The sequence below is a fragment of the Brachycentrus maculatus genome, unplaced genomic scaffold, assembly GCF_059751285.1.
Source record: "Brachycentrus maculatus isolate JH-2025_06_01 unplaced genomic scaffold, ASM5975128v1 h1tg000633l, whole genome shotgun sequence".
Lineage (NCBI taxonomy): Eukaryota > Metazoa > Arthropoda > Insecta > Trichoptera > Brachycentridae > Brachycentrus > Brachycentrus maculatus.
Window position 1 is genome coordinate 234,526 of NW_028281369.1, and position 17,129 is coordinate 251,654.

Genomic DNA, 17,129 nt, shown 5'->3' on the forward strand with positions numbered 1-17,129 from the left:
AAGAATGCACAATTTAAAAATAAAATATAGTCAAACCTAGACATCAGAGAATTCTAGGACTGGGGCATTTTTATCTTATAAAGAGGTTTCGCTTATATTCATACTAATTTTAACCTTTTAAACGCGTTAACTTTGTTCCTAAGAGACGCTCGTGCGCGGCTGTATTTCGCCGTTTTTTAAATGATTACTTTTATCATGTATTTAGTTATGAAACGATTTATTTTCCTAAACAAAAACGTTCAATGGGATTCATTGTGCCTTTTTGGTACTCAATAATACATGTGTGTCACATTATTCTTGAAATATATCGTAATATAAACAAATTAGATCGTAACATAAATAAATCAAAGCACGCATCGTGTGTCACTCTTACCCACTGGCGATGCGTAGCGTCGAGAGTGAGACAGATATAGGGCATGATTATGGCGCGGACTAATTACTGACCGCAAGAAAAATCAGGGATCTGTTGTTTTATTTATCCTTGTGATGTTACAAATTATTAGTCAGATATTTCAACAGATGTCATAAGGCCGAGGATTGACGTATTATTTTATCCAAAGTTCCACACCATGAAAAAATCCCTCCAAGTTGAACTGAGGTTCGAAACTTGGAGCAAAGTGATAACACAAACGCTTATGTCAGCCGCGTATGGGGCATGTCCTGTTAAAACACATACGGTTATGCGAGCCGCGTGGATCCGGTTAACAAAGGGGTAAAATGACAAGACCTTTGGCCAGCATTTTATAAACCAAAATTTCCTTTTTTGCCTCATTTTTCTCAAAACACTCAGTGATTCAAACAATTCCCTAATCCGAACAACCTTCTGCAAGATTTACGTTCAAATTAGCAAATGTGCACTGCATATACATATTTTTTTTCTTTAAACAGCAATTTCCCGAATTATCCCTCATGCAAAAAAGAAATCAAGTGTACACACAATAAATCTTATAAAAATATCAAATTCGTAAGTTGAACAGTACTGGAGTACTTTGTATATTTACATATAAAATGGCAAAATCAAACACTGATATTTAGAGTCTACTAAATTGTATTTCATTGTTAAAAACACATAAAAATAAAATTTGTGACAATTGTTTCGCCTTGTTATGACATTTTCAAACTAATGTCATTAGTTTAACATTGTCACAAACTATATTTTAATGTGTTTTTAACGATAAAAATACAATTTAGTACACTCTAAAAATCAGTGTTTGATTTTAACATGTAATACGTAAATTAAAATGGAGTTCTACAAATTGAACGCCAAATTTATAAATACTTTGTATGTATACCGCTGGTTGAATGCCAAAAGGCCACAACGCAAAAAATAAATTAAACTGAAAAAGACCCATGAAATGTCCACTGACAGATACCATTTTTGGAATAAAGTGTTTATTTTTTTTGCGTTGTGGCCCTTTGGCATTAAACCAGCGATATGATAATTTAACGATATAATATTATTTTTACATGGTGTGCTCATAGATTTACAGTGTTTTCAGTTTCGTAATCATTCTTATAGCTTGGAGAACACCGGCTTTTCACCCTTCATCGCTTGTGCCATACAAGCGTTCACAAAGTCCTCACTCTGTAACATCGCTTGATTAATAAGAGCCTAGAAAAAAATACATATTATTATTCCTTCACAAATTGATTAATTTCATCATGAACGTAATTACAAATTATAATAATGTACCCTCACTGCGATTTCCCATGACGAAACGGTACATTTTACAATATTGAATTCATAATTTTTTCAAAACCCTTATACGCACCCCAATGGTGCATAGGGCACTGCATCATATAATTGCAAAGTTATCTTGATTTTTAAAACATGAAGGAAAGATGATCAGCCCTCCGCTTCAGGTACCAACCAGTCCAGGGTAATATTGAATAAATATTACAGCGAAACAATCATTTATATTTATTTGACCCACTGGGAATCGAACCAGGGACCTCCAGAACGGTAGCCGAGCCTGCTGAGCATTACACTACGGAGGCGGAAAAAAATTACTTCAATCCAATAACTATTTCAAAGGAATTTTAAATTGTTCAAGTACATATTTTAATTTACAACATTTTGAGAGTGTCCAAATACTTATTTGTATTTGTACACGCTCAAAATGTTGTAAATAAATTAACTAGTCAAATTAGAAGCTAAAATAATAAAAATGAAAATGATATTTCTGGCGTTTCTCATGTATGTGATTATAGTCCAGGATTCGGATCTCATATACTAATATTAGAGTTTCTGCTCAATAAAAAGCTTCTTTTCATCTCACCAATAGATGTCTCTGGTGAGTTCTAGTGATTCAAGAACAAGGTTTCTCAATTGGTTCATATATGAACTTCTAAGATTTTGAGTTAAGCTAAAATAATAAAAATGAAAATGATATTTCTGGCGTTTCTCATGTATGTATGTGATTATAGTCCAGGGTTCGGATCTCACATACTAATATTAGAGTTTCTGCTCAATAAAAAGCTTCTTTTCATCTCACCAATAGATGTCTCTAGTGAAGTTCTAGTGATTCAAGAACAAGGTTTCTCAATTGGTTCATATATGAACTTCTAAGATTTTGAGTAGTGTGGTTGTCAATAATGAGTAGAATTGGTGAATGTTACATGTGCGTAAAGTGATCACTTAAACAAGCCTGTGACGGTCGTCAGCCCCCTAAATGCCCAGACTTCCATATTCTTCTTCATCTTTGATGAGATGTCAAAAAATAATACATATTTTAATTTTTATTTTAATATCCTTAAAGGAATTACCATGTATTCTAATCCTTCTTGGTTTGTGTGATCCTGAGAGTACACCAGAGACTTCTTGGTCATCTGCACGGCCACCGGACTCTTTGTAGAGATATCTTCAGCTAACTCCATAGCGCCTTTCAACAAGCTGTCGAGAAATGAAATAATCAAAACTGCTAATTTTACCGTCCGGCAGTCCGGTTTTGAAAAATGACAGCAACTACGACAGTTTAGCGTGATCGAATTTAAGCGGAACGTGTTCACGCACGGATCAAGAGCACCGATCCGAAGAAAGATGGACAAAAGCACAAGCCAATCATCGTTTTAAAACGCTAACTGTAATTCCGTGTAGTGCACAAACGCCCTATCTGTAACACCAAGTCAGAGATATAAAAATATTCTTCTTACTGTGGCTTTCCATATTGAAGGTTAGCCATAATCATGGAAGGCGGTTCAACATAATCCAGGCGGACCTCAGTTTAAGGAGTAGACGGCCTATTTGGAATCTGCCAAAAGTCCCCTACCAACTTATCTACCAAAGTTTTCACAAGCTTTAAGTGGCTCAATGCTGGGGAGGACATTGAGCAACTGGAGGGACAGAAGTGTACCTGTGTTAGTACGTATCCCAGCCTTTTATTATTTAAACAACATAACGGTACACAGTGGCGACATACTATTTAAACAACATAACGGTTCACAGTGGCGACATATCGATCACTCCTTTCAAGAACGTCATAAATCAAAATACTTGATTTTTCAGGAGAACGTTTTTAAAGTTTAAGAATATAATACAATGTATTAAAAATAAGTATCAAGCCACTTATTGAACTTTTTACTGCGCAGCAGATCTTTTTAGGTAAAACCTGAAGGTTTTTTCTCCATTTGAAAAATATTTAGTATATTTAAAAAAATTATTAAATAATACCTTATCTTCAAAATGCAAAAACAACACTTTCTGCCCTGTAGCGGGTAAATATTGAGTTAAAAATATGCCTCTTTTGCTGGGATATAGTACATTTTTTGGGCATTCTGAAAACATGCACAACTGAAAATTGTCAATTTTTGATTTATGACGTTCTTGAAAGCAGTGAGCGATATAGTAACAAACCGATTTACTAGGGAATTTACCATGTCGACGTATTGTCGCCATTTGATAATATGAGAATTAATAGTAAGATGTACCTCTCTTTGTCTGGGTAGACTTTACTCACTAGTCCACAGTTAAGAGCTTCATCAGACTGCACTTTCCTCGCGGTGTAGCAGAGTTCCCTCACTAATGACATATTGCCAATTACCTATGAAGATAATGTAAAAATTAATTTAAAAAATATTGTTTCAACACAATTTTTTGGTTGAACAGGAGGTGTTTAGTGATATTTGATTTAGAAGGTGTTAAATAGTTTTTTTTTAATGGAATAACTAGCAAAGCCTCTATTAGAGGCTTATCTGCAGGTAGGATAGTAAGGTCAAATGTGAAAAAATACATCACAAATACCAAGACCAATTGAAAATAAATCTTTCTTGAATTTATTATGCACTTGGCGGGAATCGTACCCGCGACGCCAGTTTCTCAGTCAAGCGTGCCAATCCAACTATGCCGTGGTGCCTTGAATGGATGTTTTAAAGATGAGTTTTTTTGAACATGTGTTTGATAGGTGAGTTTTGCTTGAACACGTCATTGATAGGTGAGTTTTGCTTGAACATGTCTTTGATAGGTGAGTTTTGCTTGAACACGTCTTTGATAGGTGAGTTTTGCTTGAACATGTCTTTGATAGGTGAGTTTTGCTTGAACATGTCTTTGAAAGGTGAGTTTTGCATGAACATGTCTTTGATAGGTGAGTTTTGCTTGAACATGTGTTAAATAGGTGAGTTTTGCTTGAACAATAATGAAATGTACCTTAGGAAGCCTCTGTAGAGTTCCAACATCGGCCGCCATTCCGATGTCTACTTCCTTGACTTGGAACCAAGCATCTTTTGTGCAGAACCTTGAATCGATACAAAGTATGAAAATCAATGAGAAACAACATTTAAACCTGTCCTAACTGCATCCCGGATCTGATACAGAAGCATCTAGGCTTCCTGATAGACTTCTCATGCAAAGCAATTCTATTTTATGAACTAAAATAGAATTGCTTAAATATTTCTTAAAATCTATTATGTGTTTCGATGCATTCCGCACCATTTCCAAATATGGTGTTTGAAAATTATGCGGAATGCATCGAAAACTAATGTGGCACTTTCATTCAAACCCTTATCCGCACCCCAATGGTGCATAGGGCACTGCATTAACTTGATCGTTACACACGAAGGAAAGGTAATGAGCCCTCCGCTTCAGGTACCAAACCAGGGTAGTATTGAATAAATATTAGAGAGAAAAAATCACTTATATTTATTTGACCCCCGCTGGGAATCGAACCCGGGACCTCCAGAACGGTAGCCGAGCGTGCTGACTATTACACTACGGAGGTGGACAAAATGTGGCGCTAACTAAGTAAAACTTAAATTGAAAATGGATAGATTTTAACACAAAGTGACTGAATCAATCAATGAAATTCCATATTCTTCTTCTTCTATGTTGATATCGCTCACTCATTTCAACAATGTCATATTTGAAAAAACTTTATTTTTCAGGAGATCGTTTTTAAAGTTTAAAAATATAATTAAATGTATTGAAAATAAATATCAAGCCACTTATTGAACTTTTTACTATGCAACAGATCTTTTTAGGTAAAACCTGAAGGTTCTTTCTCCATTTAAAAATTTTTTAGTAGGTATATTTAAAAAAATAATCAAACAATACCTTGTGTTTAAAATGCAAAAACAACACTTTCTGCCCTGTAGCGGGTAAATATTAAGTTAAAAATATGCCGCTTTTGTTGGGATATAGTACATTTTATGGGCATTCCGAAAACATGCACAACTGAAGATTGATGATTTTTGACGTTGTTGCAAGGAGTGAGCGATGTGTCAAAAAAATAATTGATACAGTGCCCTACGCACCATTGGGTTTGGTTAAAGGTTACAAATCACAAGGTGAGTATCAGGAACGCATGATGGGTTGATAATTAGACTAGTCACCTGATGTCAGCCGACGTGATCAAGTCCACCCCGGCCCCGATACAGCCATTGTGCACAGCCGCCACGACTGGCTTGACGCAGGTCTCCAATGCACTTATGCTGTCCTGGTATATCCTGATCATCTTGTAAAGGTATTTACTCTTTCTCGCTATGTCTTCTAAATCGGCCAAGTCTTGGCCAACGGAGAGCATGTCTTTCAAGTCGATACCTGAAGGAGGAAAACGGTTTTTGATATAACATTTTGAGTGTGTCCAGATACTTGTTTACATATTAATTAATATATTAATCAATAATTTTCTATGAGATAATAACCATCTCTTGTCAGCCTCCGTAGTGTAATGGTCACCACGCTCGGCTACCGTTCTGGAGGTCCCGGGTTCGATTCCCAGGGGAGGTAAAATAAATTTAAGTGATTTTTTCACTGTCATATTTATTCAATATTACCCTGGACTGGTACCTGAAGCGGAGGGCTGATCACCCTTCCTTCATGTGTAAACGATCAAGATAACACTGCGTTTATATGACGCAGTGCCCTATGCACCATTGGGGTGCGGATAAGGGTTATATTATTATTATTATGACTTTAAAAAAAACGCGTAAAATATTATTATCCATATTTTGTAGAATAATTTCCAATTTCATTATTAAATCGAGCCTGCGATAAGTGCAATGTAATGCTTAATGAAATACACATCAATAATGTTTATTTTAATACGTTTAAGAGAAATATATTTGATGTCTATTTGACTAGTTGATAAAGAAAATTTATTAATATATAAATACACAAATTAATTCATCAATTAATAATTTTCTATAAGATAGTAACCATCTCTATGACTTTCAAAAAAAAAAAAAAACCCTTATCCGCACCCAATGGTGCATAGGGCACTGCGTCATATAAACGCAGTGTTATCTTGATCGTTTACACAAGAAGGAAAGGTGATCAGCCTTCCGCTTCAGGTACCAGTCCAGGGTAATATTGAATAAATATTACAGTGAAAAAATCACTTATATTTATTTTACCCCCCTTGGGAATAGAACCCGGGACCTCCAGAACGGTAGCCAAGTGTGATGACTTTCAAAAAACGCCTAAAATATTATTATTCATATTTTGAATGTTAGCGGGAAAAGAAGCAGAGGAAGACCAAGAAAAACATGGCACGATCAGGTATGCCAAATACTTGAAAGTGGTCAGGTTAGGAGTCGTAACAATCGGCGGGTATGTATGAGATGCATGAACGTGGAAGAGGCGAGAAGAATGTTTGCAAGGACAGAGTGGTGTGGCGCTCTATTCTCTCTGCCTACCCGTGATGGTTAGTTAGTTAGTTAGTTTTTTAGTATAATAAATTCAAAATTCATTATTAAATCGAGCTTGCGATATGTGCAATGTAATGCTTAATGAAACAGACATCAATAATGTTTCTTTTAATACGTTTAAGACAAATATTGTTGATGTCTATTTGACTAGTTGATAAAGAAAATTTCTACTATTTTATAAAAACATGTAATGTAAGTTTATTATATAGTTATACTTTTATGTACATGACAGTTTATTTTTATTTTTATTTTTAAATTACTTAAGTGAAAACCTCTAATTGGAATGTTATTTTTATTTTTTTATTATATTATGTTATTTTTGTTAAATATTCTGTTGGTTTTCCAAAAAATAAATAAATAAAAAAAAAACTAAAAAAACAAAAGAATAAAATGACAACTTTGTAATTTTTTCCAGATTAATTTTATTTGACCAGCAACTGGGTTTCGTGGTAACCGACATCATCAGAGTGATGTCGGTCATGATGATGATATTTTTATTATTTAATATGGTTACAAAAGTTTTTGTTTATTTTAATTTTAATATAATTTTAATTCATTTTCTAGACAATTCTCCTTTTACTATCTTAAAATTAATAACGTAGTTCTCTCCAATAAAGAGACTAAGTTCTTGTGCTTGGAGAGGGACTTACATTTATTATTTATTGTTTATGTTTGTTGGTAATATAATATATTTTTATTTTAATTATTTTTTGTCTTAATTTTTTTTTCTTTCTTATGTTGGCGACTGACCGGAGCATTTCTTTGTAACATAACGTCGTAACATTGCTCGTGGCGAGCATCCGAAACAATGGATGGAATGCTCGGCTAGCTGTACTGACTATACGAATGCTCGCATCGTAACATGTTACGTTACAACGAAATGGCTCCGGTCAGTCTCCACCCTTAGATTGATTTATTTAGTAACACATTTTTGTACATGACATATATCGCTCACTCCTTTCAAGAACGTCATAAATCAAAAAACTTGATTTTTCAGGAGAACGTTTTTAAAGTTTTGAAATATAATACAATGTAATAAAAATAAATATCAAGCCACTTACTGAACTTTTTACTGTGAAACAGATCATTTTAGGTAAAACCTGAAGGTTTTTTCTCCATTTGAAAAATATTTAGGATATTTAAAAAAATAATTAAATAATACCTTTTCTTCAAAATGCAAAAACAACACTTTCTGCCCTGTAGCGAGTAAATATTATATTAAAAATATGCCGCTTTTGCTGGGATATAGTACATTTTCTGGGCAATCCGAAAACATGCACAACTGAAAATTGACGATTTTTGAATTATGACGTTCTTGAAAGGAGTGAGCGATATGGTAAGTCTTCATATTTATTTTCTTTTTTTCCTTTAAATATATATACAAATAAAAAATATAATTTTATGAGGTTTTATTTTTCTTAAAATATTACAGCCTTACTAATTATTAATCACTGATTATTATATTATTTTTTGACATCTCATCAAAGATGAAGAAGAATATGGAAGTCTGGGCATTTGTTTGCTAAATCATTTCCACCATAAAATTTTCCCCAATTCATTCACAGTGAAGCGACCTTGAGGTATTATTTTACGAAAATGGCACTTTATAAGTTATCCAAATTTATTCTTATTTTTATTATTTACGGGACTGACGACTGCTTTTTATAGAGCAGAAACTCTTTTATTAGTATGTGAGGTCCGAATCCTGGATTATAATCACATACATGAAAAACGCTAGAAAATGCCCAGACTTCCATATTCTTCTTCATCTTTGATGAGATGTCAAAAAATAATATGAAAATAACTCCTGTGATTAGAGATAATCCAGATTTTGTGAACACGTATTTGGACACACTCAAAATGTTGTCACTAGTTATTAATTAACCCGATGGTTGCCAGAGACGAGATATCTCGGCAAATGGCGGAGTGCCCGTATGGCCAGAGACGAGATATCTCGTCAGTACTTTTGATGACGTATTACTCCGCAGTTTTAACTCATATTGACAATCTGTCAAAAACGGAACATACATTGCCATCAGTTGAAGTTGTCACAAAATATTTTATAAAGTTTTTAAATACTTTTAAGTGATTTATCGGTATCACTTTCAGCTGACAGTTGACAGATGTCATTAGGGCTACCACTCAAACCACTTGAAATATTGATTATTTTAATCGATTGTTTTGAACGCCAGGGGTTTTTATTTTGCTCAATTTTTTTGTGTTTTTCTTATTATTTTAAAATATTCCATTGATAAATAATAGTTGTGTGTTAATATTAAATTTAATAAAAACTTGCGTGTGCGACTTAGTGTGACAACCCTGAAAATTTGAAACTGGTTTAACTTCAAGAATAAAACTCTAACAATCGATGCGGGATATAATATTTGGTAAGTAAATTATAATTCAATAAAAACAACAAAAAAAAAATCTTTAATCAACATTTTTTTTTCAAAAAAATACTTGGCCTGTTGAGCACTGCCGCGTAATTTATTTGCGGCTATGAAAAGGTTAATAATTACCTCCTGGCACTAAAATGGTTAATAAATAAATAAATATAGTCACCGGCTGTAAAGTGCTTTCCGGAACCTGAGAGGACAACAACACGGCAGTCTGCATTGTCGTTTAATTCTTCAAAACGTCTCCCCAATTCACTAAAATAAATAACAGAACAAATCAAAATACACTTAGAATATTGGCACAAAACCGAATTAATGATAACCTTAAGTTAAAGACTGACCGGAGCATTTCGTCGTAACATAACGTCGTAACATCGCTTGCGGCAAGCATCAGCGAGCATCCGAAACTATGGATGGAGCGCTCGGCTCGCTGTACTGACTGCCTGAATGCTAGTGTGGCAACCCACAACAATCGAATGAACGAGCATAATCGAACACGCTGTGGCACCTCGACAATCGAATGAACGAGCATAATCGAACACCCAAATCGAGCTCGCACCGAACGGGAACCAGACCGCTACATTTCGTCACCGCCCGTCCGCTGATCGACACGTCCTTCAACTGTTCTCACATTAGAATCACGCAATTATTCTTAAATATTTCTTGATTGTAATTTTTTAATAATAATAATAAAACCCTTATCCGCACCCCAATGGTGCATAGGGCACTGCGTCATATAAACGCAGTGTTATCTTGATTGTTTACACATGAAGGAAAGGTGATCAGCCCTCCGCTTCAGATACCAGTCCAGGGTAATCTTAAATAAATATGGCAGTGAAAAAATCACTTATATTTATTTTACCCCCCTTGGGAATCGAACCCGGAACCTCCAGAACGGTAGCCGAGCGTGCTGACCATTACACTACGGAGGCGGACATTGTAATTTTTTAGAACTGAATAAATTTGTGTTAAAAGTTATCCGCTTTCATCTTGCTTCCCTTCTGTTAAATTAAGTTGGTGTTCAACTAGAACCCATACTAGCATCGTAACGTGTTACGTTACGACGAAATACTCCGGTCAGTCTCCACCTTTATCCTTCCTAGCTCCATCCCAACTTATCATCTTTGTAAACAGTTTAAGTCAGCTCCCCTTGTCCTCAGGTTGTAGGTCCTTCTATCATATACAACGTCACCTAGGTCATGCTTTTGAATTATTTTATCTTTCTACAGCATCCATGAATTTTTTTGTCTTCCTCTAGATGTCTTTCGAGGAAGATCCATGGCGATCGCCTGGTTTACAATATGTTCTGGTTCTCTACGTCCTATGTGCCCGTACCATCTCAGTTGCCTTTCCTCTACCTTACTATTGATGCCTGTTACAGCCAGGCTCCCACGAATGTGTGAACTCTTTATTTTAATCTCCAAGGGACACTTCAGCTGACCATCTAATCATTCGCATTAATTATAATTGTTAATATACATAAGCAAAGTAATAATAATAATGATTTTGGATGATTTCTATAGCACCATTTTCGTAAAATACTACCTCAAGGGCGCTTCACTGTGATTGAATTGGGGAAAAGGAGATAGTGGAAATGATTTAGCAAATAAACGCGTTTCTAGTTTTTTTTTCTAAAAGTCATCCCACTATTTTTAACTTGAACCCTCATCCGCACCCAAAGGTGCATAGGGCACTGTGTGTGTCTGTTTAATAATTTACAATATATATGTTTTATGTAATATACGATGTAAATTGTTACGTACATATCGATCACTCCTTTCAAGAACGTCATAAATCAAAAATCGTCAATTTTCAGTCGAGCATATTTTCGGAATGCCCAGAAAATGTACTATATCCCGGAAAAAGATATATTAATATATATATATCTTTTTCATAACTTAATATTTACCATATTGTGCATATTTTTAACTTAATATTTACCCGCTACAGGGCAGAAAGTGTTGTTTTTGCATTTTGAAGAAAAGGTATTGTTTAATTTTTTTTTTAATAAAACTATTTTTTTTTCAAATTAGAAAAAATCTTCAGGTTTTACCTAAAAAGATCTGTTACGTAGTAAAAAGTTCACTAAGTGGCTAGATATTTATTTTTAAAACATTGTATTATATTTTTAAACTTTAAAAACGTTCTCCTGAAAAATCAAGTTTTTTGATATACTTGTGACGTTATTGAAAGGAGCGAGCGATATAAGAAAAAATAAATAAATGAGTAATTAAGATGACGAAATGTGAGTTTTAATGTACTTACAACCACATCGTTTTATTGAAAGTGTTCAATTTGTCAGGTCGGTTGAGTTCCACATGGTATACAAACGGTTTAGGAACTGTTACAGATAATGTTTCAAATGTTCCGGGAGTGGATGACATGCTTGCTGTCAATGCCGCACGAAGACCTACAAGCATTCAATGAGAACAAAAAAAAAACATAACTCTGGAGTGAAGAAGATTCGATTAAAAAATACTTGATATTAAATATAAATCAAACCATCACCTCTAGTGTTGATCTTCGATAATCGGTTTATATTAACGGAAATTGAAGAAAACATTGTGAAAAAAATGCTCACACCTTTCGAAAAAATGCAGTCAAAATATTCAACTCACTTTCAAGTTCAAAGTTCAATTGAGCGTTTTGATAACGCAAGCAATTTCTATATCAAACTTTCCAAACGAAATCAAGTTTTGGAATTTTTTCCGCACATTGACACTTCGTTTGACAGTAAACCATAGACAACAAAATTATATTCAAGACGAATCTTTTTTTTTATAATCCTCCACTCATGATAATGAAAATAATATGCAGATAGGCGTAAGAATATTAATTGTCTAGAAACCAATACGCAGGCAGAAGAGGCATTTGAGATGTGATATACAGGTGCATGTTGTCAGATTTACTGGTCGAAACATATAGGGAATAACAAGGTTTCAAGCAGGGCTGGGAAGTCTAGATGCTTACTAAATAAAGCAATACAACAGCGACCCAAATGGATATGAGATACCCTGGCCTGCTTTTTACGATTGTGGAAGGCATATGCGAAGGCACAGAGGACGATTCCGCTTAACCTACATGGACGAAATTATCTTTGACATGCGTTGTAGCGGACACGCTAAGTTAAAGAAACTAGTTTGTGATCCAAGAAGCGAAGAAACCAAACGTAAGGGCTTATTTCAACCTGCAAACTCTAAGCCTAGCAGCAAACGTTTTCCTTTTTTGTAATTCTGAACACCAATTTACCTATGCATGTAGATTGATATTGAAAAATACCATGCGAAAATCCAAATGCGCAGTATTTTCCATTTGGAAAAAAAAACACTTTGGGCCTTTCGTGTTTTCGGTGGGTAGGTACCTTGTAAATAAGTTCATTTCATTGTCTATTCATATTTTTGACAGTTCTTATATGACAGCTGTCAAATAAGATAAAAATATATTTGTATACTGGAATGCGATTGTGATAACATTCAAATATAATTTGTTATTATATTTAGTCCGTGTTATATTGTACACTTATAACTGTCAGCTACACATTTTTAAATGTTATTCATTGCTGATTTCTTATAAATGAAACGACCAATTTGAAATGATTACTACCAACTAACCAACCATTAATTTTATATTTTTAACCAAGAAAACGTGAGTATAAAACTGTTTTTATGAATAGTCACTCTTCTTTCAATATCTTTACCATACAAAAACATACCTCCTTGTAATGCAAAAGTTTAAACTTTCATTTTAAATATGGTTAATTAGAAGCAAATAAATGAAATATGTCCTTGCTGGAATTTTCTAGGCCGAGAATACAGTTTTTTTTTAAACATTTGCTTTTCCGCTACGTTGTCACAGATGATGTGCGTAAATATTTCTAATATATTTGTCATTACAAACCTCTGTTATTAAGTTTTCATGGCTCTTTTGAACATAAATTCCTTGTTCATTGACTTTTTGGACAATAGAACCAGGTTATAGACCTTTTTCATAATACTCCTTCATGTTTCTTTGTCCAAATATGATATGTTTTTCATATTGTTTGATAAGTCTCTGTGTAAATGATATTGTGGTTCTACAAATGATTTTATTGGTTTCTTGAATGTTTTTCGTAGATACTTTGTGGCACATTTTATAGACTTCATTAAACAAAACTACTTTGTTCTTAACCACTTTTTATTGGTACTTTTCTCCAACCGGTTTCGACAAGAACCTTGTGAAAAGTACCAACAAAAAGTGGTTAAAAACAAAGCAGTTTTATTTTATAATGATTTTATTGTTGTTTTTCTTTCAGTTGTTAAAATGCGACGAGGAATCCTACCGCATAAACAAGATTGGCTGCACGTGTTCCTCTGCATAACTCTCATCCCGTTATTTTATGTATACGAACTATTTTACGTCCTGCCGATTTTATACCCGGAATGGACACCTGCCTATGTAGTACACTTGTTCAATTCTTTATTTCTGCTTCAAAACCTTATCGGTAATTTTACGAGAGGGGCCCGAGGCGGGGGCACGATCCTAGGACAAGTCATGCCAGAACCGAAGGCAGATTGGAGACTATGCGAGGCTTGCAACTCCATGGCCCCTCCGCGATCATGGCACTGCTCCGTATGTGATATTTGCATACTAAAACGCGACCACCACTGCAATTTCTTCGGATGCTGCGTCGGTTACTACAATCACAGATACTTCTGCATGTTTGTGTTTTACGTTTTCATTTCTACCCTTTACGCTCTTTATTTCAATCTAAATTTTATGTATCATCACATGAAATGGGATATAAGAAGCTGGCTCAACTGCACGAAATTTCTTTTCCCGTTAGTGGCAGTCGCAGTAGACTGGTCCATGGAAAGTCTCAACGTGTTATTATTCATGATCAATATAATCATCACCGGATTCACAGGGTTTTTGCTGGTCTACCACGGCCGCGTTATCTTGAAAGGCCAGATCACTCCGGAAAGTAAGCATAAACATTTCGTAAGCTACGATAACGGTTGGCGTAATAATGTAGCGGATGTTTTGGGAGAAAGATGGTACATGGTGTGGATATCACCATTTTTGCCTAGTAAAATGCCCGGTAATGGAATTTATTGGAATTCTCATGGTATTATAAAAGAAGAATAGTTATTTTACTATATTTAACAAATCGCTCACTCCTTTCAAGGACATTATAAATCAAAAAATTTGATTTTTAAGGAGAACGTTTTTAAAGTATAAAAATATAATACAATGTATTAAAAATAAATATCAAGCCACTTATTGAACTTTTTACTGTGCAACAGATCTTTTTAGGTAAAACCTGAAGGTTCTTTCTCCATTTGAAAAATATTTATTATATTTAAAAAAATAAATCAACAATACCTTTTCTTCAAAATGCGAAAAAAACACTTTCTGCTCTGTAGCGGGTAAATATTAAGTTAAAAATATCCCGTTTTTGCTGGGATATAGTACATTTTTTGGGCATTCCGAAAACATGCGCAAGTGAAAATTGACGATTTTTTATTTATGACGTTCTTGAAAGGAGTGAGCGAAATATGAAAGCCTCCACCGACATCTAGTTTTGAATCATTAGTCATTTAGATTAGTTAGATCATACAAAATAAGAAGCTCGTATGTGCCTTTTTTTACAAAAAATGCTATTATTGCACTATAAAAAATATATTTTCTTTATATTTATATTTATCTCCATCTTTATTTTCCACTGGCAAACCTCTCTCTGCCTCTATAGTGTATTGGTTAGCACATTTGACTAACATGCTGGATGTTCCGCATCCGATTTCCAGGATGGATCAAAATAAAAGTGTTTTTTCACTCTAATATTGATTTTATATTACCTTGGACCGTTACCTGAAGCGCAAGACTGATCGCCGGGCCTTCATATAATAAACAATCAAATCAGTCAATAATGATATTAATTTAATTTAATTAATATAAATCAAATTAATATCATTAATTTATAATCTACTTGAATTTCTTTAAGGACCTAGTACTTGTATTTTTAAGTAAATTTTTTGCATTTATCTGTGTTTGATATGATGACTAAATGTTTTTTTTATAATGAAATTTGTATTTAAAGCACTAACTTGTCATTTTCCATTTTATAATTAAAATGTAACTTTGTTTCAAAATCAGTATAAATATTTTATAACAACTTAATTATAATGTCTACCGGTTTCGAAGCTAACCTCTTCTATAACTAGACTGATTAATACTAGTATTAATCAGACTTGATAAAGAAGCGGTTAGCTTCGAAACCGGTAAACATTATAATTAAGTTATAATAAAATTTATACAGTGATTTTAAAACAAAGTTACATTTTAATTTTATAAATGTTTTTTGTTTGTTTATACAACATATTTTTTATACTTATAAAAGTAATTATTATACAGGGTAAATCAGACCACCTATTATAAAATCATCATGAGATGTGGTGGAGATTTAACAAAACATATATGTACAACAACAAACTATGTGTAATGTTTTTAGAGATGTTTACTTAAGGGATAGCGTAGTTGTAGGCAAAGTCATCTTTAAAAATATCAAATAAGAACATAAATCGCATAGAGTATTTTTGGACAGACCTTTGACTCTCAAAGTCATACGCAAGTTACCATATATTGTAGTTTAATATAACCATAATGATCTTTTTATTATTTTATACGTTTAAATTATATTGATCATCAATTTTATTGATTGCTTATTCTCTATAATTATTTTTTTGAGTATAGTATTTGTAGAGGCTGCTTTATTAATAAATTAAGACAAAACTACTCAATGCCATTTTTGCACTAGTATTTTTGTGCATTTTTTAAAATTAAGCAAAGGAAAAATAAAGTCTACTTTAATTTAAATTTTGGTAAATACCATCATATATACGGTGTTTGATAATGATGAGGAATGTATTGAAACATGTGTCACAATAGATTTTAAGAAACATGGTATTTACAAAGTAAAATGACAATTAAAAATGCAAACTTATATATTATATCGAAGGTGTACTGGCAACAAAAAAAAATACTTAATAAAATGCAATTTTGACTTAATGATGCAGTATTATAAAATTATAAACGTTCTATAAACTAGCAAAATACTCTAAATAGTTTAAAATGTCATATTTATGTGGTTTTCCAAGTAAATTCAACTTTAAGTTTCATAGCCGGTATTTTATTCAGGCTAAAAGATTTGAATAACAGGGATTATTCAAACAGGTATTTTAGAGTTGATGTATTTTGCCAGTATACCCACGATATATTACCACAAAGTGACTGCCGTGTATTATGCCAGTATACTCACGATATATTACCACAAAGTGACTGCCGTGTATTTTGCCAGTATACCCACGATATATTAGCACAAAGTGACTGTCGAATCAATTAAAGAATTAAAAATAATGTGTTTTGACTACGAATTTGATGTGTTACTTTAGGCTTGTGATTGTAGCATTAGACTGATCACCTCACCTTTATTCAATTAATTATTAGAAAAGAGCACTCCATTTATACATCGACTGCTGTCCTAAGCACTAAAGTTTTTACAGAATAATTTTTATTAGCATTTAATGTTTGCAAAGACAGAGTGGTGTGACATTCTAT

General features: G+C 33.5%; 2 protein-coding genes across 3 annotated transcripts; one reads left to right on the plus strand and one right to left on the minus strand.

Annotated features, from left to right (window-relative positions):
- Nucleotides 1-1,098: 1,098 nt before the first annotated feature.
- On the minus strand, nt 1,099-12,285 carry LOC148300919 (delta(3,5)-Delta(2,4)-dienoyl-CoA isomerase, mitochondrial). Of its 2 annotated transcripts, none has more exons than XM_088274113.1 (8): nt 12,155-12,285; nt 11,802-11,946; nt 9,703-9,791; nt 5,824-6,031; nt 4,643-4,730; nt 3,928-4,040; nt 2,767-2,893; nt 1,099-1,612 (listed from the first exon to the last, which is right to left on the minus strand). In XM_088274113.1, the coding sequence occupies exons 2-8, from the start codon at nt 11,918-11,920 to the stop codon at nt 1,514-1,516; spliced, it is 843 nt and encodes a 280-aa protein (XP_088130239.1). In that variant the 5' UTR covers nt 11,921-11,946; nt 12,155-12,285; the 3' UTR covers nt 1,099-1,513. The 2 variants fall into 2 exon arrangements, with proteins under 2 accessions (XP_088130239.1, XP_088130238.1); XM_088274112.1 differs by having other exon boundaries at nt 12,045-12,276.
- Nucleotides 12,286-13,043: 758 nt separating this feature from the next.
- On the plus strand, nt 13,044-14,887 carry LOC148300920 (putative palmitoyltransferase ZDHHC24). Its single transcript, XM_088274099.1, has 2 exons — nt 13,044-13,181; nt 13,828-14,887. Exon 2 carries the CDS (start codon nt 13,836-13,838, stop codon nt 14,658-14,660), a length of 825 nt encoding a protein of 274 aa, XP_088130225.1. The 5' UTR covers nt 13,044-13,181; nt 13,828-13,835; the 3' UTR covers nt 14,661-14,887.
- Nucleotides 14,888-17,129: the final 2,242 nt, after the last annotated feature.

Bases quoted from the DNA above. Each gene is read 5' to 3' on its own strand.
- LOC148300919 (XM_088274112.1), bottom strand. From the start codon at position 12,099: ATGTTTTCTTCAATTTCCGTTAATATAAACCGATTATCGAAGATCAAC. The intron at 11,947-12,044 runs GTGATGGTTTGA...GAATGCTTGTAG, and splicing joins ATCGAAGATCAACACTAGAG to GTCTTCGTGCGGCATTGACA. The intron at 1,613-2,766 runs GTAATTCCTTTA...ATTTTTTTCTAG, and splicing joins AAGAAGGATTAGAATACATG to GCTCTTATTAATCAAGCGAT.
- LOC148300920 (XM_088274099.1), top strand. From the start codon at position 13,836: ATGCGACGAGGAATCCTACCGCATAAACAAGATTGGCTGCACGTGTTC.